Source organism: Austrofundulus limnaeus, unplaced genomic scaffold (assembly GCF_001266775.1).
Source record: "Austrofundulus limnaeus strain Quisiro unplaced genomic scaffold, Austrofundulus_limnaeus-1.0 Scaffold133, whole genome shotgun sequence".
NCBI classification, from domain to species: domain Eukaryota; kingdom Metazoa; phylum Chordata; class Actinopteri; order Cyprinodontiformes; family Rivulidae; genus Austrofundulus; species Austrofundulus limnaeus.
In genome coordinates, this window is record NW_013952535.1 from 364,654 (window position 1) to 389,479 (window position 24,826).

Genomic DNA, 24,826 nt, shown 5'->3' on the forward strand with positions numbered 1-24,826 from the left:
ACATTTATTTAATCTTGTCTGTAAAAATTACAAATCCTTATTTATTTTCATTGGATTTGAGTCTTTTAAATGACAAATAACGGTTTATTAATGTAGTTTAAATTAAATTAACTATTTCAAAAATAATCAAAATCATCTTTTTACTATTTCAACTTTACTGTAAATTGTTGCACATTTTGTGAAATGATCAAAATGACAATTCAGTCCTATTCTGGACCAGATTTTGTGTCAGTCAGAGCTGCAGTGATCCACTAGAGGCCACCAGTACTTCACCCATCTGCAGTGCTTTGTAGGTCCTTTTTAATGATAACTCAACATGGACTCTGGGGGGACTTTCTAGATCAGGGGGTGTTTATGCAGGTAAAAGCCTCTTCCAGTTTGTTATTAGTGCATTCCTTGTTAGGGCAGTGCTGCCATTTTGTGCCATCCCACATTATTGATTGTTTTAATAGATTCTTACATCATATTGTCACAAAGCCCTTTCAGAGTTCACTTTTTTGTTGTTGTGGGCTTTAGTACGAAAGAAAAAAAGTTTTTACTTGACTTAAAAGTTGCCACCATATTAGAGCTTAACAAGGTTTTCCAAGTTAACTTATTAAATTTATCATAATCTGAGCATTTTAAACACCAGAAGCAACAGGTCAGCATTTGATTCTGCTGATTATGAATAACTTCATAAAATCTTGGTGTTTGTTATTTACACACATATATTTACTCATAAAACAGGGTTAGATTAGCTGTAATATGCAACAGTTCTCCATACACCTTGTTGACTTATTGTCCTTCCTCTTTGGCACAAATTAAATTTAACCTTCCTCTTTGTATTAATCTGGCGGCCTTCACTTTAAACAGAGTGAACGACATCACTTTATAGGGAACACAGATGGTGGATTTGAAGTTTAAAGAGAGAATTCAGATGTTTTGTGGAGTTGTTTTCGGTAATTAAAGTATTACCAGCAGTAGAATTTGCTCAGAGTGTTATCAATTACAAACTTGAATTTCTCGTTTCTTGTAATAATATGAAGTTTACACAACCTTTAATCAACATATGTATTTTTTTGAGGGTTATTAATAATACAATAACAAATTGTGAATTCTGAGATTTTTTTTAAAATACTTGGCGTTTAAACTTTGACCTAAAGGTTCTATCGCTGCAGTCAGGTTTTGGTCTAAAGTGTTATCTGTCTGTTCCTGATAAGGCTGCAGAACAACATGGAGACCATGTTTATTACACGGCGCTGCAGCGTCGATGACTTCATTGTGTCTGGACCTTCAGCCACTGTTTGCTTAACCTCTTGATTTGACACTTAATTTCAAAAAAATACTGTGAAATGGCTGAATGTTTGCTTATTCGTTCAAATATGTTTTGTATTTATACCACAACTTGGACATTTAACATATTGTGCATGTGCATGTGATCTGCACATTATTGCCTTGCACAATAATATATACTAAAGAAATTAGGGAATCTTCTCTACATTTGTATAAAATTAATGAGTATCCCACTTTAAAATGATAAAAATTAAGCCAATTTGTTGGATCTTCCTCCACCTGATAGTTTTATCAGAATGAGTTGAAATATATTTATCTTTTTTCCCTATAGTGGTAATAAAATCAAACAATATTCATTATTTTATAGGAATTCTAAATTAACCTCTTTATAAAAGTGAAAGACAAACAAATTGAACTCTTTTTTGCATCAGAGCTAAAAGCACAAAGTGCTGTCAGGTCCACGTCATGTCATGAGGATGGGTGAACCAGGAGATTCAGATTACAGAGAATCCATAACGAGACACAGATTACAAAGTTAACAGCAGTCATGATCACAACAGTGCCACTCTAATTATGCTAGAACTGCAGGTTTTCTTTTTTTATGAAACCAAATTATCATCTGTTCAAACATAAGCATAAAAAATCTTAACGAGCTAAAGGTTTAGCTGTCAACCTTATGATTTTCCCAGACCTAAACTCTTCTGACAGTCGTGTTTACAGAGCCTTTATAGTCAGAACAACAAGCCGTCCTGCTGGATTGTGAAATGTGATGAAGAGGTCGGCAAATAATCTCTGATCCGAGCCAAGCAGACTGTTCCCTTCTAGTGCAAAATGTGTTTTAAACCATAAACTGAAAACGAATAAATTGAGAAACAGAATCTAAACAAGCCGTCTCAGCTGATTAAAGCGTCGACCTTTACACTGGAGGACTGATTAAGTAAGAGTCCTGAAAGCTGCACGTTTGTCTCCATGTGTCACAGACTCACTCTCAGAGTGAATCTTTAGGAAGTCTAACATTAATTCATTTTTTAGTCTTAATTTTGCTGAGTCTTTGATTAAATGATGTATGTGGCAATAAGTGTGTGTGTAAAGATCAGTTAAGTTGTCTCTAAAATGAGCTTAGATCACCATTTTAAAAAGAAAACATCCATTTTCTGAAAAAAGCTCCATTTTTTTGTAAGCACACAAAACTTTGACTGTGTCAGCTAAAGCTTTAACATTTGATCTTCTGAGACTGTGTACAGTCCCGTCAGTGCAAACATTTTAGTTTCAAACATTCAGATGGAGATATCATTGCAACAGACCATTACACAACACTCACATGTATGTAGATCAATATTTAAGCTAAAAAACCAAAACTCTAGATGGAATAAAATAATGTAAATCTAAAAAAATGTAGGCTCTTGTAAAACCTGTGTTTGTAAAGATATTTATCATGAAATGCAATAAAAAAAAGCAGTTTGCAGGGGTTTCAGGGTTATCACTGCTGGGTTAAATAGCAGAAATCGAACATTTGATCTACATCAAACAGTAAATCAAACTCTGCACTGACCTTTGAATCTTTGTTGATCAAAGTTCATGTGCCCCCGCCACCATCCCCCCAAAAAAGTCTAGCAAATATTTTCTCTGAGTTCACTTTGGGCTGCAGAAGCAGAACAAGCATCTAACTCTGATGGTAAAACACTGTAAGTATTTATTTTTACTTTTGCTGCATCTTTGAGCAACGTTCACCTTAAAAATGAACATGTTGAATATATTTGTTAATGATTTGACTTATAAACAGAATAACACTGTTTAATTTGTTTAGTAATGGGCCAAAATATCTTTATTTTAAGTCCAGTGTACTTAAAGCAGCATTAATAACTGCAGACTGTGGGTTTGTCTGCAGGTTAGATTTATCAACTTATACAGGGGTTGATAAGTTTATCTTTTTTCTATTTACAGTAGAGGGACTTTGCGTTGGGAGCATGCTTTCATCACTCAGTGTTCACTAATATCAGTGACCTGGTTTAAACTCCAACTGATGAATTCATTGACTCAACTTCTATTTTTGAAAAAATATCATATATATCTTATTTTTTTATTTTATTTTATTTTTGACTTGTAACCCAAATCTGATATTTGCAGTTTTCAAACCTATCAGTCTATAGCAGTGGTTGCCAAACTTTTTATCTTCTGACCCACAAAATATCCATGGCAAAAACTTGTGACCCCAAATATTATTGGTCTGAGTACACAAACTTCGTTAATAAACCTAAAAACACAGGGTTTTTGACAATCTAAGCAGCTTATACACAAATAAAAATACTTATTTTTACTTATTTTGTGTTTTTGTAATAATTATAGGGAATATATTGCATCAGCAATTATTGTATTGCCCTTTAAATTGATTTCTGGAGATAATCCAAGGTGATTCATGACCCATAATTGGGTCCCAAGCCCAACTTTGGGAACCAAAATGCAGTGGTTCCCAATCTTTTCAGCTTTTGACCCACAAAATAACAGTAGCAGAGACCTGTGCCCCCAAACTATTTTTGGATGATAAACATTTGTATCAGGTCAACAAAGCATGGGTATAGTAACAATATTTTTATACTACATTTATCCATTTTAAATATACTAACCTCACTCATTTGTGACAACTAAGGCAAAAATGTAATTAATTCAGAAAATCTTTTCAGGACCCCACCTTGACGTTTCGGGACCCCACTTTGGGTCCCGACCCCAACTTTGGGAAACACTGGTCTATAGAATAGTTTAACACAATTTTCGTAATTAAAACAACAAACAAAACAGCCTTAATTCTTTTTTTAATCAGTCACATAAATTCATGGTAAATATGAGAAACGCGCGCCATTTTTTAGATAAATGGCTTATTTATTGGAGGAAATCATAAAATGTCTGCATGCAGCGATGGCTGTTCATAGCCGCTTCTGAAAATAAACATCTTGCCTATAATTGTGCACAACTAAAACTAAACAAAAATGACAAATTTATCACTTTTGTGCACAGAAGCTTAAATCCATGAGTGTTAAACCTTTTTTGCCTTTGTCCCTCCACTCAGGAGGCTGCAGTGAACTTTGAGCGTTCAAAGCGCCTCCTGCGCCTCCCAGTGTCCTCCGACAGAGTTCGGCTGATAGTATAAAACCCTCCAGCTGAGGCCGAGACTTCAGTCTCGTCTGAGCACTCGCCAAACCCGGGGGAGAGAGCTTCAACGAGCCCGCCATGGGGGACTCAAAGCTCTGCCTTCTGCTGCTCCTCATTACACCAGCCTTGGCTTGTGAGTAATCCTAACATCACTGAAATTAACAATAAATGGGAGTTTTTTTAAGTGAAATTGTCATCTGTTATCTGTTCTTGTATGTCGTTGAAGTTATTCCTTTGGTATTTATAAAATTACACAAATAAATTTTAATAATAATTGCAAAATACTGATATCTGAGTGTATTTTGGGGGATTTTTATTTTATTGCCTTTATATTTAGTTGCATTAATTTTAAGAAAAACACTAAAAAAATTTTTTTAAATAGTTGCTCAAGATGAAGATCAACCAACCTGTCTGCGTAAGTTCATTCTTGATCTATTTTTTTAAGTTTAATTGTTTTGTCCACATTAACTATGCATTTAAAAAAATTTTTAATACATTCTAGTGGCCCAAAGATACAAGACCCTGCACAAGTATGAATACCAGTATGAAGCTGAGTCTTTAAATGCCATCGATGGAGCCTCACAGCTCAAGAACGGACCCAAGGCTTCCTGCAAGGTGCAGCAAACGGATTTTAGAGCGGTTCAAATTTTTTGGATTACATTTTTTGAGGAGTGAAATGTTTCAAAACACGTATATTCACCTTCCACACAGGTTGAAGTCGAAGTGCCACAGACGTGCAGTTTCATCATTCGCACCACCGGCTGTAAGCTGAGTGAGGTGGTGGGCACGGACGCAGAGGGCAACCCTGAGTTCGGTCCTGCTTCCAGCTCCGACGCTTTCGCAGCTGAGATGGAAAAGTGTGATAAGTTCCCATCTATTTATAAGAAAGAAAAGAAAATTCTCAGTAGAGTTTGATCCAAAAAAATACTGTTAATTTTCTTTCAGGCATCCTCTGAAGGTTGTAGTTGAGGGCGAGTATGACGTGAAACTGTACCCCGAGGATGGCGAGACGACAACGATCCTGAACTTCAAGAGGGGAATTGTTTCTGCCCTGGCTGTGCCTCTGTTGGAGGAAGACAAGAACAAGAACATGGTACTGAGGTTGAAAAATTCAGGTATATCTATTCTTATTTACCAAAATAACACATTTATAATGTGTCTTCTGTAGCCTACTATCCATGGCAAGTGCAGGACGTACTACACTGTTAATACCAGAGAGGATATCGCCACCGACGTCAGCCTGAACAGAGATCTGTCCAGATGTGACAAGTTTGTGCCGATAAGAGACTACAGCAGTCCTCTGGCTCTCATCACTGGCATGGTAAGGCTACGATAAATGTGCGTGGCCACATTAGAGTTTCGTATAAGACTCACCACTGCTGTACTCTCAAATCAGTTGGTTTTCCTTCCAGTCTTGCCGACATACCCATTTGTTCATTTATAAAACCCTAGGTCTTTCAAAAAAGAACCCCGCCCCCAGGATACAACACCCGTTCCTCCCAACTTATTAGACTGAAAATTCCTAAAACCAAATCTTTCTTTGGCCTCATATCTTTTCATTTCGCTGAATAACAATTAACTGGAAAAAAAATCCAACCATCCATCATCTATACCCGCTTCTTCATTTCAGGGTCACAGGTGCCCATATCCAGCAGTCACAGTGCGAGGGGCGGGGTACACCCTGGACAGGTTGCAAGTCCATCACAGGGACACATAAAGACAAACAAGACTCTCTCACAAACACCTAGGGACAATTTAGAGTTATCACTTAACTTAACAGTCATGTTTTCGGTGTGTGGGAGGAAACCGGAGTGCCGGGAGGGAACATGCAAACTCTACCCAGAAAGGTCACCGTGCCGGGATTTGATCCAGCAAATTTTTTGCTGAGAGGCATCAGCTCCACCAACTGATCAATCATGCCGTAAAAGAAAAAAGAAACTTTATCAATTTTGAAATCCTAACATTGTGCTCCTTGTGTTCGCAGCACTACCCCCTGGCTCAGATGATCAGAAGCTCCCAAACCTGCAACTACAAGTTTGACAATGAAAAAAAGCACATGACTGCTGGTTCCTGCACCGAGAACCACATCCTCATTCCCTTCTTGCACAAGTAAATCAAACCTTCTGATTGCCACCACTGATTGTTGCACGAGTCAGCTGCAGAATATTGTGCTGCGAGCATTATTTTTAAAAACGTGTATGTTCACAGAGGAAAATACGGAGTAACAAATATTGGAAAGCAGGAGCTGACTCTGGTTTTGGTTTCTTCTCACAATGACAGAGTGTTTGACCACGGTAAACTGTTTTTTGAAGTTTTGAGGTTTGGATTTGTGAATCAAGATTTCCATTTGAAACTGAGCAAAATACTAATTTACAAGAATATCACTTCAAATATAACGTGACGGTCTTTCTAATGAAAGCTAACTTCTCACAATCACTGTTTGTATGTTAAGGTGGCATTGCCAAGAATCTTCACATGGAGGCTGTTGAGGACAAGAGTGCCGTCCAGGATAAAGACTCATTTCTGAACCTCATGAGAGAACTGTTCGCCCTCCCCGAGGCCGAAGGCGAGAGGAGACCCCACCTTTTCCACTCGCTCGTCTCCGTGGCGCGTGGGATGAGGGCCGAAACCCTTAGGGCCGCCATTCCAGAGGCCACTGGCATATGCCGTGCCCTGACCTACCAGATTCTGACCCAGTGTGGAACCCCAGAGTGCAGCAGTGCCATCATGCATATCCTCCGAACCTTTGACAAATATTCGCCGGAAGTTGATGCTGCCGTTTTTGCACTGGGATTCATGTCCAACCCCTCCGCTCTCCTGATCAACGACTTGCTCGAGATGGCCAAACACAAGCCCAACAGGCCCATCATGTATGCTCTTAGCAACGTTATCAAACGGTAAGCTCGCACGTCTTTATTTGAAGTGTAAAGTAGGTTCTACCACGTTTCACACAAATCTGTTTTGTTCCTTAAATAGGTTTTACCAAGCAGAGGGAAAAGTAATTCCTGAGATTCTCTCTGTTGCGGAGTTCATGGCTTCTCAATTGGGCGACTGCACTGGCGAAAAGGACCAGACTTTCATGACACTCAGGGTAAGCATCTTACCCAATGGCTCAAAATTAAAAGGAAAATCCAGAATCTTTGCTCAGTAACAATTATTAATGCACTTCTACATAAAGGTGGTCGGAAACATGGCTCCAGCTGTGGTTCCTGCCAGTCCTGCGCTCCGTACTGCCGTGATCAATTGTGTGAAGCAACCAGCAGCCTCCCAGGAAGTGCAACAAGCTGCTATTCAAGTGTACCGGCTGATTCCAGTCCCTGATGAAGTAGGTCAAACAGCAATGCTTCTAATGTATACAGTCACTAAGGCTGTGTCTCAACTCAGGGGTTGCAGCCATCATAGACCGCAGCCTACAAAGTCCGGGTAGGCTTAATGGCTGTTCAGTGAGACAGTCGATTGCATGACCACACATTACCTCATTAGTGTTACATTTTATCTCACATCCCTCATAAATGCCTAAAAATGCAAATGTGTTGAAACGTGTATTCAGGTCTTTTCATGGGAGATATAACTTCCTGAAATTTAATAAATTAATAAAAAATTACATTTAAATACACAAAAGTAAAAAAAATAGATTTAGCTCAAGTATTGGTTCTCGGTTATTTAATGTCACATTGCATTATAAATTTCATCAGCTCAGTTGCAATACAGTGCAACTCAGCTCTTATTTCGTTATTATGGAATATTCTTCGGTCTGTGATAAATTTCCAAACTCTGCCATTTTCTTTTTCCTGTAAAAATTGATGACAGCACAACAAATCCTGGGATACCATCGCCCGCAAAGGATAGTTAAACACATCCTTTGATTTTGATGACTTTGTCGGCTGCATGAGAACGAAACCATGAAGTGGGACAGCCTTCGGCGCAGTGCAGTAATGTAATCGGCCTACAAATGCACACTACAGAGGATGCAGCCCTGAACTGAGACACAGCCTAAGTATGTGACTAATTAGCAGCTAAAGGACACAAATGCAAGTGACTGAAGTTAAAAGACTGAACTTTAATCATTAAACTTCAAGGTCAGGTAACATAACTCTATAGGAACAATATTGACAGGAACTAACAGCAGGATTCAACAAAGACTAAGTGAGGGAGTAAGTATATTATACAAGGATGGTGAATAATGAGGTACTACAGGTGGAAAACTATTGACAGGACTTATGGAGAACCTTTAACCAGGAGCATAACTAAACATCCAAAACATCAAAACTCAATCATTTTAAGAAAATATAACAAAACACTTAAAATATCAAGAATAAACACGACGTGAGACATTATCTTCATTGTATTCATTTCTGTTGGCTGCAGGCAAGAAAGGTGTTCATGCAGGTGCTTTTGGACAGTAGCAACTCCGTGCAAGAGCGAATCGCCGCATACCTGGTACTTATGAAGGATCCACATCCAAGAGAGCTCACCCAGCTGAATAAAGTTTTGTCCAGTGAGGAGAACAACCAAGTCAAGAGCTTTGTAGTCTCCCACATCAACAACATTCTGTCCTCAACCGAAACTGAGACCCAAGAGTAAGAAGAATCAGTGTCACTGAATGAAAAGTGGGCATTCTGGTTTTTGCTTGGTTTAACTTTTTTCCCCCATTCTCTCCACAGATTGAAACAGAAGATTCAGGATGCCCTGCAAAGCAATGAAATTGACTCCGCCACAGACCCCATTAACTTCTCTCGCCACTACAAGATCGGGTCTCTAGAGGGCAACATGATCTTTGAGGAAGTTGGATACCTGCCCAAGGAAGTCATGCTTGAATTGACTCTGAAGGCGTTTGGCTTTGAGATTGACATGTTGGAGGTATAGGCATTTTAAATCTTTTTGACCCAAATTGTAACTTAATGAATTTTGTCACCAAGTTCAGACAAAAATAAACCTCTTTAGTGGAAATAAAAATGTCATCTTTACAGATTGGCATAGATGGCAAAGGGTTTGAACCAACAGTTGAAGCCTTGTTTGGACAGAATGGGTTCTTCCCTGACACAGCCTTGAAAACGATGTACTATGTCTCAGAGAACATGCCACGTGCGGTCACTGATGTCCTGGAGAACATCGTGCCTGCACTGAAGAAGAACAGGATGAAGAGACAGGTATTCAGAACATTAATTATAATGAAAACCGTTTAAAATGAAATGCATACTGAGACTGTGCACATGTCTTTAGACCTCCCAGAACCTTTTGAAAGAGATTGGACAGAATCTGGACAAATTGGTGAAACAAGTGCAGAGTGAAAAGCATCCAGAGGCAATGGTTTATCTCAATCTCTTGGGGAATGAGCTGGGGTATCTGGAGACCCAAGATATTGAGGAGATGATCTACTGGCTTAGTGTGAGGCTTGAAAATTTGTACATGAGGTTCCCGGGAAATGTAAGTTAAACATAACCACCAACATAAAGTGAATTTATTAACAAATTTATAATGTAAGCAATACTTGTTCTGCTGTAAATGTATTTTTCATTGGTTACAGATAATAAAGTCACTTATGACTAACCCTGATATGGCAATTTTTGCTCACTACATCTTCATGGACAACGAATTCTTCTTGCCAACTGTCACTGGTGTGCCACTGAGGATTGCTCTGTCTGGTACTTTCACACCTGGTTTTAAAGGTGGACTTCAGATTGCCCGTGACATGGTGGTTATCCTGCATTTAAATGCTACTTATTTTTATTCTCTCTGTATGACAAAAAGTGTTGTTACATCCACCATCCTCCTGGGTTTTCCTCACAGAGCTTCAGCTTTATGCCATCTGGTGGCGTTGAGTTTGTCACTCAGATTGGTTCCCACATTCCTGAATATGTTAACTCTGGATTGGAGATGCACACCAATATTTTCCATGAGAGTGGAATCAGAGCCAAAATCTCCATGGAAAAGAACCAAGCCAAGCTAACCATTCCGGCTCCAACCAAACCTACAAAACTCCTTAAAATGACGTAAGACACTAATATTTTCAAACAGCTTTCACTACAAATTTCAGACCTATTTAAAGAAAATTATTCTACATTTTTTCCATCTAGAAACTCCTTGGTGGCCGTGACTGGGATAGAAGTTAAGACTATTCCTCCGCTGGTGATGGATAAAGTTGATGTTAGTAAGTGTACGCCTGCCTTTGCTGGAATGAAATACTGCACAGCTCTGCAGTACGTCGACGCTTTCTCTCATGACACAGCCCCTTATTTCCCCATCACTGGCGACAGCAAGTAAGACTTTAACTATAAGAAAATAAAACAGCTAAGTATAATGAAAATGATGTAACCGAGAGGCACTGCTGTATTACCAACATAGATTTGCTGTGGAGCTCCACCCAACTGGTGACATCACTGAGTACACAGTAACTGCTGCTTATGAGCTTCTTGAGGAGGGAGACAACGGGCAGAAGGTTGATTCTCTGAAGTTTATCCTGAGAGCTGAAGGTAACGATCAGCACTGATGATTTCCTATAGATCATCTTCTAACTGGATGAATCTGGAGATGCTTAAAGTGATTCGGTTGCTTGATCAACAACAGGTGCAGACCCAACTGAGGCTAGATTGGTCACAGAGTACAACAGAGGAAAGAACACCTTCTCAGCAGATGTCCAGATCCCTGACTACGACGTGGAGGCTGGGATCAGGCTTGGTCTCAATGATGCAAACACCAGGGGCAAAGGAGCTCACTCTATCTCACTTGAGTTCATAAATAAGAACATCCCAGAGCTCTCCCTGGTTGGGCGTGCTAAGTAAGAAGCTAAATATAAACACTCTTAATTATGACACGGTAACAAATAATCCATAATTTACTCACGTTTTAGTCTGAAGGCCATGAAGGAAGGCATGCTCCAAATCCAAGTTCAGGTGCCTTCAATGGCAGCCGAGTCCACGGTCACAGCTAACATGAAGCGTGAAGAGGACCTGCAACTGGAACTTGAAAGTGAAATCAAGATCATGGGCATGACCACTGAGCAGAAAGTTGAAATGAAATATGGTAATGTCATTGTCCATTTAGCTTTTCTATTAATGAGCACATTTCAGTTAAGGTAACATGCTAAACAAAGAAAAATCTGTTGTTTTGAGAATAGTGGTGTACTTATGGGAATTAAATCACCTAAAAAACAATCACGACAGTATAAACAACTAAAGGGCACCAATGCTTTTATGCAAGACTTACAAAGCAAGAAACTAAATAAATGTCTTATTTGGCAAAGAAGTTCAACGTTGTGTACAGGGTGAGTCAAAAATCACAGGACATTCTTTCATTTCAGAAAGAAAAGGGAAAATGACATATATACATACCCTTGTCAAGTAATGGGTGAGGCTATGTCCAGATCATGGCCTCCATATTGGATCAAATGCAAGTTTTTCTAACAATAGACCACCCCATACATTGATTTATGTATGGACTTAACAGTCTATGACTACTGAAAACTTTAGCTTAAACTTTTAATGCTTTGAGAAAAATTGTGACAGCAGAACATTAAACAGTTTTATTGTATCGTCTACTTTTCAGATGGCAGCAAGATTGAGGTTGAGGTAAAGTCTGATATGAACACCAAGACAAACTCGCTGCCAACTGGTGACTTCATTGAGAAGTACGCCGATGAGATTCTCGACATACAAGTGGGGCAGACTGACATGAGGGTTCGTCACATCTTCAAGAACTTTGTCGAGGTATGTGTATTTCTTCCAGACTGCCCAATTTTCTAAAGCAAATAAGCAAAAGATAAAACACTTCTTTTCATTTCAGGCTGCAAACAATTACATGGACAAATATGGTGCTGAAGTGCTCCCTTACATGAAGAACTTCAGACTGCCTGATATACCAGAGATTTCCCTGCCAGAGACACTCTTCCTGAATACGTAAGTGTGCACAACTCTATGGTGAATATTGAAATAAAATTTTTCCTTTTAAAATTATTTATACTTTTATTTTGCTTTTTTAACAGCAAGGCAAAAGCTGTCTACCACTTCAACAATGAGCATTTCACAGTTATAGTCCCACTGCCTCTTGGAGGAAAGTCAACATCAGAGCTTAACTTCCCACCAGTTCTGAACATAACAAGTTTGTCTTTTCCCCGGCTTGGGCTGGAAATTGAATCCAGAGAAATCCCAATCCCAGACCTTGTTATTCCAAAGAATGTCACGCTGTCTATTCCTCTGTTTGGCAAAGCTGAGTTTTCAACAATGATGACCAGCAATCTCTATGACATAGAGGCCTCGCTGGATGCTGGAAAAGATGTTGTCGAACCACCAAGCTATTCAGCAAAGTTTGATCTGAAAGGAAATTCCCCAATTGACATACTCTCAGTAGCACTTGAAGGTATTTTATAAAGATTGCTTGAAACGTTTAGTAGTTCTGTTATTACAAACTCGGGTAAGATGTTTTCATTTTGAATGTTAGAACATTTTTTGCGATTTTTTTTTCTATCATGGGAAACTGTGATTCAACATCTCCATATGGGTGTCATTATGTTGTTTTATTCATTCTGGTGGGTTTTTAGTTCTCAATTATGCTTTTCTTTTGTGTTTTAGGTTCTGGGATGGTGAGCATGAGTGAGTCCATCAAGGCCCATTTGAGAAGCTCTTTAACCCATAAGTTTGTGGAAGCCAGAATTAGCATAGAAGAAGAGGGAACCATCAGTGACAAATTGAACTTGAAATCAGTGAGCAAAATAGAAGCCACAAGTCCAATTGGTTTGAATATAACCATGGAGCACACTGGTATGGTTGGAATCAACACTGAAGAATTGTCTGGTGACAATAACATCGAGGGATTGATCAAGGTTGGACCAATCTATGGCAAAACCATTTCAGCCCAGTCATTTACCATATTCCCATTTAAGTCAGTGGCAAAACTTGATTCTCGTGTTGAATTTGACTCCACAATTCTTAAAGCCCAGAACACAATTGCAGCAACCGTTGGTAATGGTGAATTCTCTTTTGCATCCAACACCAATGCCTTTGAAGATGTCTTCACTCACTCCGCTGAACTTTCCTTTAAGGACAGCAAGTTCAGAATGAAATGTGATGCAAATGCCCTTGCTCCTGGTATGAAGATCAGCAACAAAGCTGAGGCCTCTGCTGGTGCTGGTGAAGTCATGTTCAGAATGGAGACCAATGGCGACCACTTTAGTAACCGTCTTTACTCCTTAATGGTTGCCTCTCTTGATGTGAATGGTCTGTCTTTAAACTGCAACGCCAACATGAAGCTGCTTGAGAATGAGGCCAGGCACAAGACTGTCCTGACACTGAACAAGGAGGGTCTGAGCACAAGTGGGACAACGACCCTCAATGGCTTTTTGGTTTTAGAAAACACCTTTGATGCTGGCATGGATGCTACAAGGGCCATTTTGTCTCTTTCAAACAAGGCTGAAATGAACAATCTCAAGATTGACAATGCAAACAATTTTACAATGACTCTATCTGGCCTTGACTTCCAGTCAAAGGTTAAAGCTAGTGCAACTGAGCACATCTCCTACACTCAAAATATCATCTTCAACCTAAAGCCCTACACTGCTTCTGCAAATGTTGACAACCACCTGGAACTTCTAGGCATCAGCTTCATCAATGAAGCACAATTTCAGGCAGAGCCTTACAAGATGGACCTAACTGGAAACATGAAGGCCACATATGATGACAAGGAGGAAATCAAGCACACCTACCAGATTAACTATGCTGATTTGAGCTCTGTTGCAAAGTGCAGCACTACTGGAAAACTCTTCGGCACTCTTATGAATCACAACACTGAACTTGAAATTGTTGGTTTGGCTGCAAAGTTCACCAATGAGGTCCGCTTCAACTCTCAGCCAATTCGCTTCGACCACAACATTCGCTGGAGTGCTGTTCCTTTTGATTTCAACCTTGATGCCATCTTCAATGGCGATGGAGACGTGACTGTGTTTGGAAAGCACAGTGGTCAGTTTTATGACAAATTCCAACTGAGAGCACAACCCTTGGCTTTTGCCAGCTTACACGAATGCAGAGCATCGATGACTCAGCAGCTGGACAACGGGTTTTCCCTTGAGACCATTTATGACTACAAGATGGATACTGTTCTGTCACCCCAAGAGCAGAAGACCGATCTTAGAATTAAATCTAAAATGAATGAGCATGCTTTGATTCAGAGCATAGAAGTTTACAATACTGCAGAGAAAATTGGAATGGAGCTTTCTGGCACCATCCTCACAAATATCATGAACACAGGCTCCACTGAGAACCAGGAGTTCACCATTTCTGGCTTTCTCAAATATGACAAAAACACAGACAGCCATATAATTCACTTCCCTTTGATTGAAAGTCTTCCTGTTTTCTTGGAGAGCATCAAGGGATTAGTTGTGTATATGGCAGAAGCTCTGCAAGACATCATCAACAACGAGGATGTGAGGGCTAGACTTGAGTCCCTTTCCCAGCATATAGGTGGCTTAGCTGGTGAAATAAATCTGGAAGACAGTGTAGATCAATTGAAGCAATTTATCAGTGATTTTTTCCAAAACTTTGAGGTCACAGCTGAGGATGTGGAAGAATTTTTGAAACGCCTAAAGATGTCATTAACGAATGTATTGAAAGACCTAAATTTTTACCTTGAAAATGTAGCTGGTGTGATCACTGATGCTATTTATGGAAATACATTTTATAAAAGTCTCAGCCAAAAGATAGATGAAGTTGCGAAAGCCATTGATGACTTCAAACCAGTGGTTATTGATTGGATTGATACTATAGATGAGAAGATCAATCAGACTGACCTGGAAAAACTAAAAAGCAGCAATTTTCAATTACTATATGAGATTGAAGTTCAGTATCAGATCAAAGCTAAAGTACAGAATATTATAAATTACGCCAGAGAAAAACTTGACAGTTTTGATATGGCTGAATTTGTGAAACAGACAAGAGAATTAATTTCCTTTTTAAAACAATTGCCTGTGTGGATTGCTGAGATACTTGTTTATGATATTCCAAAAAATTTAATCCATGAAATAATAGAAAAAGCTCAAAAGCTGACACACGAGCTGGACATTGCTGGAAAAATCAATTATGTATATGGCAACATGAAAGTATTGCTCGTAAAACTTGAGGCTGACAAAAAAGCTCAAGCTGTTTTGGAAAAAGCCGTGGACCTTATCAAACAACTCAAAGTGGAGGATATCATCCATAACATGGTTCAAAGTGTGAAGGAGGCAGAGATTCTCAAAAACTTCCAACAAGCTATTGATTATTTAAAAACAACTGAAATCAAAGACATCATTGAACAACTGAACATATACATTGAAACTTTGGTGCAAGAACTGAAGTCTCTAAATTACAATGACTTAGTGGATCACTGCAATCGAATTATTGCTGAGTACACAAACTTTGTGAACGAAATCATCAGGGCTTTTGAAATCCCCAAGAAATTTGAGGTAGCACGAGAATTTGTCAATGAAGTCCTGTCTTTGGTTCAAGGTTTAGTGGAACGTTTGAGAGATGTAAAAACTGCAGAAATTGTTAATTCTGCAAAGGATATTTATGAACAAGTTGTGTGTGATTCCCTTAAGAGGATTGCTGAAGTCATGAAAAAAGAAATAGAACAAGTCGACTTCAGAACAATACCTGAGCTTTGTATGGAGTTGGTGAGGTTCTGGTACACAGTGTCTGTAGGAGTAATAGGAGATTTATTTCAGGGCATTTTTAGGGAAGTTATGTATATGTTGCCTGATGTAAAGATCTTTGATGAGATTGAAAAGATCATTGATGCAGTTCTTGATGAACTGAATCATAAACAAGTCAGTACACCATCCTTCACAGTTCCTTTTACAAATCTTGTTGTACCATCGGTGAACGTCAAATTACGTTGGTATTCTGACAGAATTCCAGAAAATATTGATATTCCAGAGTTCATCATCCTAGGCAGGTACACTGTACCAGCGACCACCATTTCCTTTAAGGATATCAATCAGATAATCATCAAGTTTATTGATTTAATTTTGAACTGTGAAATCCAAGCATTCGATGCAGGTGCCTTCTTCGGAGATCTGACTTTGAACTACCTCCCTAGCCTGCCTGATCTAACTTTGCCAGAATTCACTTTTTCCGAGGTTACATTCCCAACTATTCCACAACTACATGTAGATAAGCTTGTTAAGACCCTTGAGATTCCTGAAATTAAGCTGCCAGCCATTCCAAAAGAGATCACGGTTCCGTGCTTCGGTAAACTTTACGGCGAGATTAAACTCCACACTCCCATTTACACTGTCAAGACATCTGCTGAGTTCCAGAACGCCACTCAGAACAGAATGATACCCCTGTTCACCGGATCCTTCAATTCGCAGGGCATGGCTCCCAATTTGGAAATTTTCAATTACAAGCTTGACACCAGTACTAGTATTGCAGTCCCAAAACTGAAACGTATTGTCTTTGCAGAGACTATAAAGTTTGATCATGTTGCTCTTGGAGCTGATCATCAGGCATCCGTGACTCTGTACGGTCTATCAGCTCAAGCCCAAGCAAAAACCACCATTAAAGTTAATACTAAATTTTACGCTGCCAATTTGATGAACACAGCCTTTATTGCAATAGAGGGAGGAATGACTGCTACCATTGATACAACTTACACTCATACAATGCTCAAGCCAATCATTGATGCCCCAGATGAGGTTACTGTAACCCAAAAGCTAATAGCTCAGCTAGATGGCTTCACTTTCAAATTAACAGCTGACAATAAGGCAAATGGAAAGTGTAATGATGTTGACCGTATTGAGTGTTATGGTACCAACCATGAAAGCAATTTGCAGCTGACACTAATCCCCAGGACTGGCAGTCTGTCATTTACTGGTGACACCAACCTTGCAAACCTAAAGATGAAACAGCACATTACGGCCGAAGCTGCCACTTTTAGCTACTTGAAGTTCAATTTGCGCAATCAGGCAGAAGGACCAGCAATCAAGAACAGTCTCCTTGTGGCATCTGGACTTGCCAGTATTAATGATTTGAAGATTGAGATGAAAGCAAACCACGAGACAGAACTGCACAATACAGAAAGTGGAGTCAGCTCCAACGTTTTCAACTTTAAAATCTGTCCTGACGAATTTATCTTCGAGTTCCAAAACAAAGCTAACGCCAAGATCAATATTTTCAAAGACTTGAATGCCAAAATAGAACTGCAGAATGATTACCTGGTTAACTTAAGTCCTGACGGCCAAAAGATAAACAGAGTCTTTCTAGCTCGCCTCAATGAGTACAAGATGTTTTACAATTTCACTCTCAATAACAACAGAAATGAAGCTGGCGTCTTTTTTCAAATGGAGGGTCAAGCCGATTTGTTTTTCATAAAAATTCCAATCAACATTCCTGAGGTTGAACTACCTCTTATTGACTTCCGTACTCCAGCTTTTACTGATCTGAACTTTTATGAGCAGACTGGACTGCAGAACATTTTGACTACAACTGAGCAAACTCTTTCTGTGGATGCCAAGATTCTTTACCAAAAAAGCAAGGCTGCCCCACAAGTTGATTTAATGGGTCTGATTTACATTCCCTATATGGGTAAATTGAACACAGACCTATCTTTTAAGTCTGCCATGTTTAACCTGAATACCAATGCTGTGCTGTATGCTGAAGATGGCCTCATCATGCGCCTGGGAGCTAACACTGCCTCCGTGTTTGATTATCTTGTAGCCAAAGTTGAAGGCACAACCAGTCTGATCACCAAAAGAGGAATTAAGTTGGCCAGCTCCATCTCCCTGAAAAACCAACACATTGAGGGGACTTACGACAGCACCATCAGTATGAGCACAGAGACATTTGAAACTGCTGTTTCCATAGCTTCATTGGGGAAGATTGCACTGCCAATATTCAACCTGAAAGCAAGCCAAAATCTGATCGCAAACAACAAGCCCAAAGCCAATGCTCTATCTACCTTGAAAATTGAAGGTGATTTTAACATTCCTGAGATAAATACTGTTGGAACGGTCGAAGCAGACCACAGTCTGAAGCTGGAAGTGAACTCTGAACATGTTTCAGTGGAGTCTTCTGTTATGTCCAACGTGAACGGCAAAGCGTTTGAAAACTATCTAGTTCTAGGAGTCCTGGATAATAAAGTTAATCTGTACCTAACTGAAAATGGCTTCCGTTCAACTTCCGAAGTTACTGCCGATGCCAAGCTCAACTATGAATCAACCAAAGTTATCGGTATGGACGTGAACAACAAAATGGCCGCTGAAGCCTCCATAGGTCACCTTTTCGCAGAGCTGAGGCACTCATGCAACAACGAAGCAAACTTGTTCAATTTCAAAACCAAAGGAAAGCACAACATCAAGGCTACTGTTGACCTTGCACCAACCTCTTCATTGACGGCTGATATGGAAATGGATATGGCTCAACAAAGCAACTTTGGGGACCTAGCTTACTCTGAGAAAACTGCTGTTGAAGTGAACGCTTCTAAGCAGAAGATCTCTTTTATTAGCAAGTTTACTAGCCCGGTGTACACCACAAACACAGAAGCTGAAATGGAGAAAAGTGTTCTTGTTGTCAAGACCAAATACAAGTCCTCTGCCACTTCTCCAATTGTAATACTGGAATATGACTTGAATGGTGAGTTTATTAAAACTGTTTCAACTGCTTTTTTAAGTTGCAAACCATGCTAATGTCTCTCTCTCTCTCTCTCTCTCTCTCTCTCTCTCTCTCTCTCTCTCTCTCTCTCTCTCTCTCTCTCTCTCTCTCTCTCTCTCTCTCTAGCTCACACAAACTATGAGAATGACCTCGGGAACATGGTCAGCAAGATTGAATTGACTCATTCTGATTTCACCGTGGATCTTAATCATGTCCTTGTTAGAGCTTCAAGGTACCATTTTATCCGTGCTCTTTAAGTTATCGCTACTGTTTAAAGTACTTAACTTGGTTTTACTTATCTTTTAGGCAAAAGCGTCAAACTGATGAAAGGTAAAAATTCTCTTTGTTTCTTGCTGTTCATTTTTCTTTTGAAAAAAAAAGTTAACAGTTGGAAATTAAGGACACACACATATTGGTACATTAAAATCAAACTAATTTATTTAACTTATAGGATTAAAAAATTTAGTTGCAATTTATCTCAAGATATTTTTAATTAATCACAGTTAATTATTTCTTTTAGAAAAAATGACCATGGCTGAATGTGTACATTGCATATTGCAGTACATTCCATTATGTTTTTATTGCTTATCTTTCTTGCTTATTATTCTTTTTGCATGGCTGAGAACTGGGACCTCAGTATCTATCTTTTGTTCCTCTTAGTTATTGTGAATGATAATAAAAATTATTTCAATCATTCATTAATCCCATTTATTATGCACAAAATTTAAATATCCCTCAAATATGTTTAGAGCATTTTTAAAGTTTCAATGCATTTTCAAACACTTTCAACACTTTAAACAAATCAGGGAAGGCATTTCTGTCTTTGTCCATTTTATCTTCCACACACTGATCAGCATCGTGCAGAACCCTCCTGTGTTTGTTGCGGTGTTGTTTTGAATTTATGTGATATTCCAGGCTCAAAATACTCCAGCAGTAAGATGGTCAATGTGTGTTAAAGTGATTGTTGCCATTAAGAGTTGGCTGCATTAATTCAATAATAATGCATCAATGTGCCCAGCATTAATATTTATACAAAACTTCCTGTCTTTCTCCTGTAGTGTCCCCCATGAGACCTTGAATGTTGACATAACCAGTCCAATTTTCACCAATGTGAACCTTCGCTACAGCGCTCACAGAGACACTATTAGCGCCTCATTGTCTACACCAACAGCCGGGTTCCTTGGCCTTCAGCTTAATTACAGAGACCCATTTCAGATGGGTGCAAGATTCTATGGACGATATCCTGTGAGTTAGAATTTTTGGTTTTAGATGCAATGAAAACTTACATTTGGAAATAAAAAAAGCATCTAAACAGTTTTGTAATTTCTTTTTGTAGAGTGCTCTGGAGACTGATGTTGACATCTTGCAAGTCAGAACTTCTAAGAATGCAGATAAGACGGACTTGCAGATTGTTTTTAATATGGAGGCTCCCAAGGCGGTGGCTTCTGAGCTCAAGACAAGACTACCCTCTATCATCTCTTCATTTAGAAAATTTGCTGACAAATACCAAGTCACGGGGAGTGTTGTGCTACTGAAGGACTCCATCAATGAATATATCAGTGAAGCCTACAATGTTGCTGTCAACTATGATGCTCAAATGAGTCAGATTTCGATTTTTTTCAGGAACACTGTTGTGCTGTACCAAAGAACGATCCAGACCTTCCTTGATGCTGTCATGAAAGTCTTGAGAGAGACCCGCTTCAGATTGCCCGGGTCTGATGAGATGATTACTCTCCCTGAGCTCATAAAGAGGCTGACCAACAGCATCGCTGATATGCTGGATGTAACCATTCAGATCATCTATCGGAATCTGGAGGTGTACTTCAACTATCTTGTAGAGCAGATAGGCAATGTTGAAATCGCAATGTACGATGGTGAGATGATTACCGGTAAACAAATAATGAAAGAGGTCAAAACTGAGGTTAAAGAGGTGTTTGAGGAAGTGGTGGAATTTTGGAAAGATATGGAAAGTCTTGACGCGCTGCTGGAAGAGACAGGCGATACTCTGGAGGTAATTGTTGAGAATACTCAGGAGTTTGTTGATTCTCTCAAGTCTGACCATTTAGAGGCAGTTCTCACCGACATTAACGAGCTCTACCGCCAGGCCGTCACAGCTGTCAGGAAACTGCTCGACCAGATGCCTCATTTCAGCATGGAGGAGCTCAGCAGTGTGTGTGAGTCCATCATGAACAACATCATTCAACTCATAGACCAGTTCAATGAGGATGTTTCTGGTTATCTGCAACAAACTTCAGAGGAAGTCCAAGCCCGCATGACAGTGAGAGACGGAAAGCTTGAGATTACCATTCCACTTGATTTCCAGCATTAAGCAGGCCTCATGGACTGAGAAATAAGTCCACATGACATGTTACCGTTTGTTCAGGACAGATAAAAGATGTGGACAATTTAACTATTTATCGCAATGTGTTTGATGGAAACTCATGTTTCTGGTTTAATTGCGAATCTTCTGCACCAACACTGAATTTGTAATATTTTACTGGGACTCATATTCCAGTCAAGAGTGACAAGTTTGAATAAATGTCATTAAGACAATTTTTGAGTGTCTGATTTTTATATTAGTATTTTTTTTATTTTGTATCCAAATATAACACAAATGGTGATGGTGGACTGAGCTGTCAAGAGACAGATCTTGCTTCTCTCTGAGTTACCTTTTTTTAAGTTTTCGAAGTTTAGAACATACAAATAGACAAACAAACTGGGCCCAGAGGCACAGATCACAGCATTAAAGGGATCCCCTATTAGTTGTAACATTAAACTTTATTTGATAAACATTTATTTTAACTGTAAAATAAAGACTGTAAAAATACTGTGGGATGTTTAGTTTTGTAAATTTTTTAAAATATATTTTAACACGGACGGAGCCGTTTTTCTACATAGGCCGTTTTACGCAAAGCATTCTGGGTAAATGATGACGTGGATAGGTCCTCGGAGCGAGGCTGCTAGCGAGCTATATCCACCCTGAAGGTTAATCTTGGACAATATCTGATGATCGACTCTTATATGAAACCAGAGAGCGTTGACAGAGAGGAGAAGGTAGAAATGACTCAGCCTGGAACTGAAAATATGGATGGAGGACAACAGAGCTGCTTCATGGAAGAAGAACCTCAGCTTAGCCTGTTAGCCTTTGCGCTAGCACTGACGCTATATTGCCTTATATGTATTAGCTCAGCGCTAGCGCGACAAACAAGCTAAACTGAGGTCCTCCATCCATATTTTCAGTTGCAGGCTGAGTCATTTTTGCATTCCCCTCTCTGTCATGTGGATGGAGGACCTCAGTGACGATTGGAGAATGTGTAGCACTGAGCTAATACATATATATGGTGATAGCGTTGTGGCTAACACTAATGCTAACAGGCTAAGCTGGGGTTCTTCTTCAATGAAGCAGCTCTGTTGTCCTCCATCCATATTTTCAGTTMCAGGCTGAGTCATTTCTACCTTTTCCTCCCTGTCAACACTCTCTGGTTTCATTTAAAAGAGTTGATTGTCAGATATTGTCCAAGATTAACCTTCAGGGTGGATATAGCTCACTAGCAGCCTCACACTAAAGACCTATCCACATCATCATTTACCCAGAATGCTTTGCGTGTAAATATAATGGCCCTGTCTGTCTAATATATTTTTAAACTTTTAGTTTAAAAATGATAAAAACTAAACAGCCTACAGTATTTTTACAGTCGTTATTTTACAGTTAAAATAAATGTTTATCAAATAAAGTCTAATGTTACAACTAACCTGGGATCCCTTTAAAGCAACCACTCGTGGCCACACTTAAGTATTGGTATTTTTTACCAGGTGTCTCACAGACAAATTTGCTCACAGATGTGTTTGCATCTCAGGAGGAAAAAAAAACATACAGAAATCAGAAAAGAGGCAAGGAAGCAGAAGCTATAATGATGTATTTATTGTAGATAGATGTTTTTAAACTTACACAAAAACTAAATGAAAATGATGCAACTTTTCCCTGTTAATACCAACTTCTGCAGTATTGTTTGTGACACCAGGGGACACTGTTGCCTCTAGAGTTATATAACTACATAATGTGTCTACAATTAAACCCAGTTTACTGTTGCGTTCGATGATGCTTAATATGCATAAGGTGAAATTTCAGGGTTTTTCTGTAAATGCCATGACAACTTCTTTGTAACATAATGAGAAGAAGACAAACAAAACAAGTCAAAACCAGCCTGAGACTGCCACATTAAACAACAACAAGTGTACTTTTTATCCTGCCATGAAAGTCAGAGAACTCTGATGACTGGTCCAGCATTATGTCCACCTTCAGTAATGTGTGGCTGTTTTTTTTTTTGTTTTCAGGTGACTGTCTGTACTTTTTGGCTTGTTTATTTCAGCTGTGCAGGCCACATGGTTTATATTTTTGGAATCCAGTGATGTCAGTGTAAGTGTGTGTTTGCTTTTAGAGGAGTTATGAGCTTCTGTGCAGAGTCAGAAATACAAATATTAAATACTTGTGTGATTATTTCTGAAACTAATGTGTTTTTGGCCACTTCAACTCTGTACATAACCCATTCCACAATTTCATCAATACTTCTAAATACTTCTAGCTTAAAGTTGGTGTGGTAGTAGCTAAGTGTCATTCCCAACACATACTCTGTGTGACATTGTATATAGCTATCTTCAGGGTTTGACCAAATACATACACCGTACTTTATCATTTCTCAGAATACAGTCAGATGCTGATATATTAACATTCGATATTGATTTCCAGCTAAATCAGGTATATGAAGGTGGAAGAAGGCGGTCCTGGTAACATTTTTAATGTTGAGGTTAAAAGACATATCCTGATCAAAATTAACACCAAGCTTCTTTACATTAGAACTGGAGGATTTTAAGAGATAAATCCAGAGGAAGTGGCACACGAGGTAGTTTTTTAAAATTTATTTATTGTTTATTCAAGGTGCTGGTCTAACTTTGTGTGAGGTTTCAGGCATGAAAACACCCAGGGCGCAGGCGAGGTTCAATAAAAGGTAACAAAAGCTTTAAAAATAACCAAGAAGGGTTGGCAATGCAGCTCAAAAACACCAGTACAGAGGCAAAAACTTACAGGCACGCATACGAAACAGGAAGCAGGAAACACAATGATCCGACAAACACAGATGACAAGACACCGAATATAACGCAAACTAATTAAGATACAATGGGAAACACCTGGGGAGACACAAGAGGAAACAGGTGAGCGTGGGCGGGGCTGGAGGCAAGACAACAGGGAAGAGATCCACAGGGGAATGGAGAAACACTAAAAAATGAAAGCAAAAACACAGATCATGACACTTTGTCCTTTTCTCATGTAGACTGCCGCTGACCTGCTACTGTTTCTGATTTTTTTTTAGTTTGTTTTGCAGTTTAGTTTGGTTTTTATTCGTACCAATTAGTTTCCACTGGTTTATTCTTTATCTTTTTATTATTTATTTATTTTATTATCATCATCATCATTTAAGATTAGTTATTATTTGGATTTTGTTTGTTTACCAACAGGAGAAAACCCTACTTTTAGCCCCCTGGGTTGTTTTAAAGGGGACCTATGCTGTCTTTGGGTTCAGAGTCTAGTGGAAGGCGAGTTTGTAGTTCTTTGCTCACCAGGGATTTTGGTGTGAGTGTGTTTTTGTTGGGGAGCACGTAGGTGTGTTTGTTGTTCTTTACTTATTTACCCCAGGCAGTCTAGCTCGTTTACAGAAGGTAAAATAAGTATTGAACACGTCACCATTTTTCTCAGTAAATATATTACTAGAGGTGCTAATGACATGAATTTT

General features: G+C 39.1%; 1 protein-coding gene across 2 annotated transcripts; it reads left to right on the plus strand.

The window, feature by feature from the left end:
• The first annotated feature begins 2,892 nt into the window (after positions 1-2,892).
• apobb.1 (apolipoprotein Bb, tandem duplicate 1) lies at positions 2,893-21,591 on the plus strand. Of its 2 annotated transcripts, XM_014015694.1 has the most exons (30): positions 2,893-2,957; positions 4,337-4,552; positions 4,802-4,834; positions 4,922-5,034; positions 5,131-5,276; positions 5,365-5,512; positions 5,588-5,740; positions 6,404-6,528; positions 6,628-6,713; positions 6,872-7,316; positions 7,396-7,510; positions 7,598-7,744; positions 8,788-8,999; positions 9,084-9,279; positions 9,390-9,569; positions 9,643-9,846; positions 9,947-10,114; positions 10,210-10,412; positions 10,497-10,679; positions 10,765-10,892; positions 10,987-11,197; positions 11,270-11,442; positions 11,965-12,125; positions 12,202-12,314; positions 12,401-12,774; positions 12,987-19,019; positions 19,164-19,269; positions 19,344-19,367; positions 20,096-20,282; positions 20,374-21,591. In XM_014015694.1, the coding sequence occupies exons 2-30, from the start codon at positions 4,498-4,500 to the stop codon at positions 21,364-21,366; spliced, it is 11,415 nt and encodes a 3,804-aa protein (XP_013871148.1). In that variant the 5' UTR covers positions 2,893-2,957; positions 4,337-4,497; the 3' UTR covers positions 21,367-21,591. The 2 variants fall into 2 exon arrangements, with proteins under 2 accessions (XP_013871148.1, XP_013871149.1); XM_014015695.1 differs by lacking the exons at positions 2,893-2,957; positions 4,337-4,552; positions 4,802-4,834; ... (7 more) ...; positions 7,396-7,510; positions 7,598-7,744 and adding an exon at positions 8,269-8,416.
• The last annotated feature ends 3,235 nt before the right edge of the window (positions 21,592-24,826 follow it).

Bases quoted from the DNA above. Each gene is read 5' to 3' on its own strand.
- apobb.1 (XM_014015694.1), top strand. From the start codon at position 4,498: ATGGGGGACTCAAAGCTCTGCCTTCTGCTGCTCCTCATTACACCAGCC. The intron at 5,741-6,403 runs GTAAGGCTACGA...TTGTGTTCGCAG, and splicing joins TGGCTCTCATCACTGGCATG to CACTACCCCCTGGCTCAGAT. The intron at 10,680-10,764 runs GTAAGACTTTAA...TTACCAACATAG, and splicing joins CCCATCACTGGCGACAGCAA to ATTTGCTGTGGAGCTCCACC.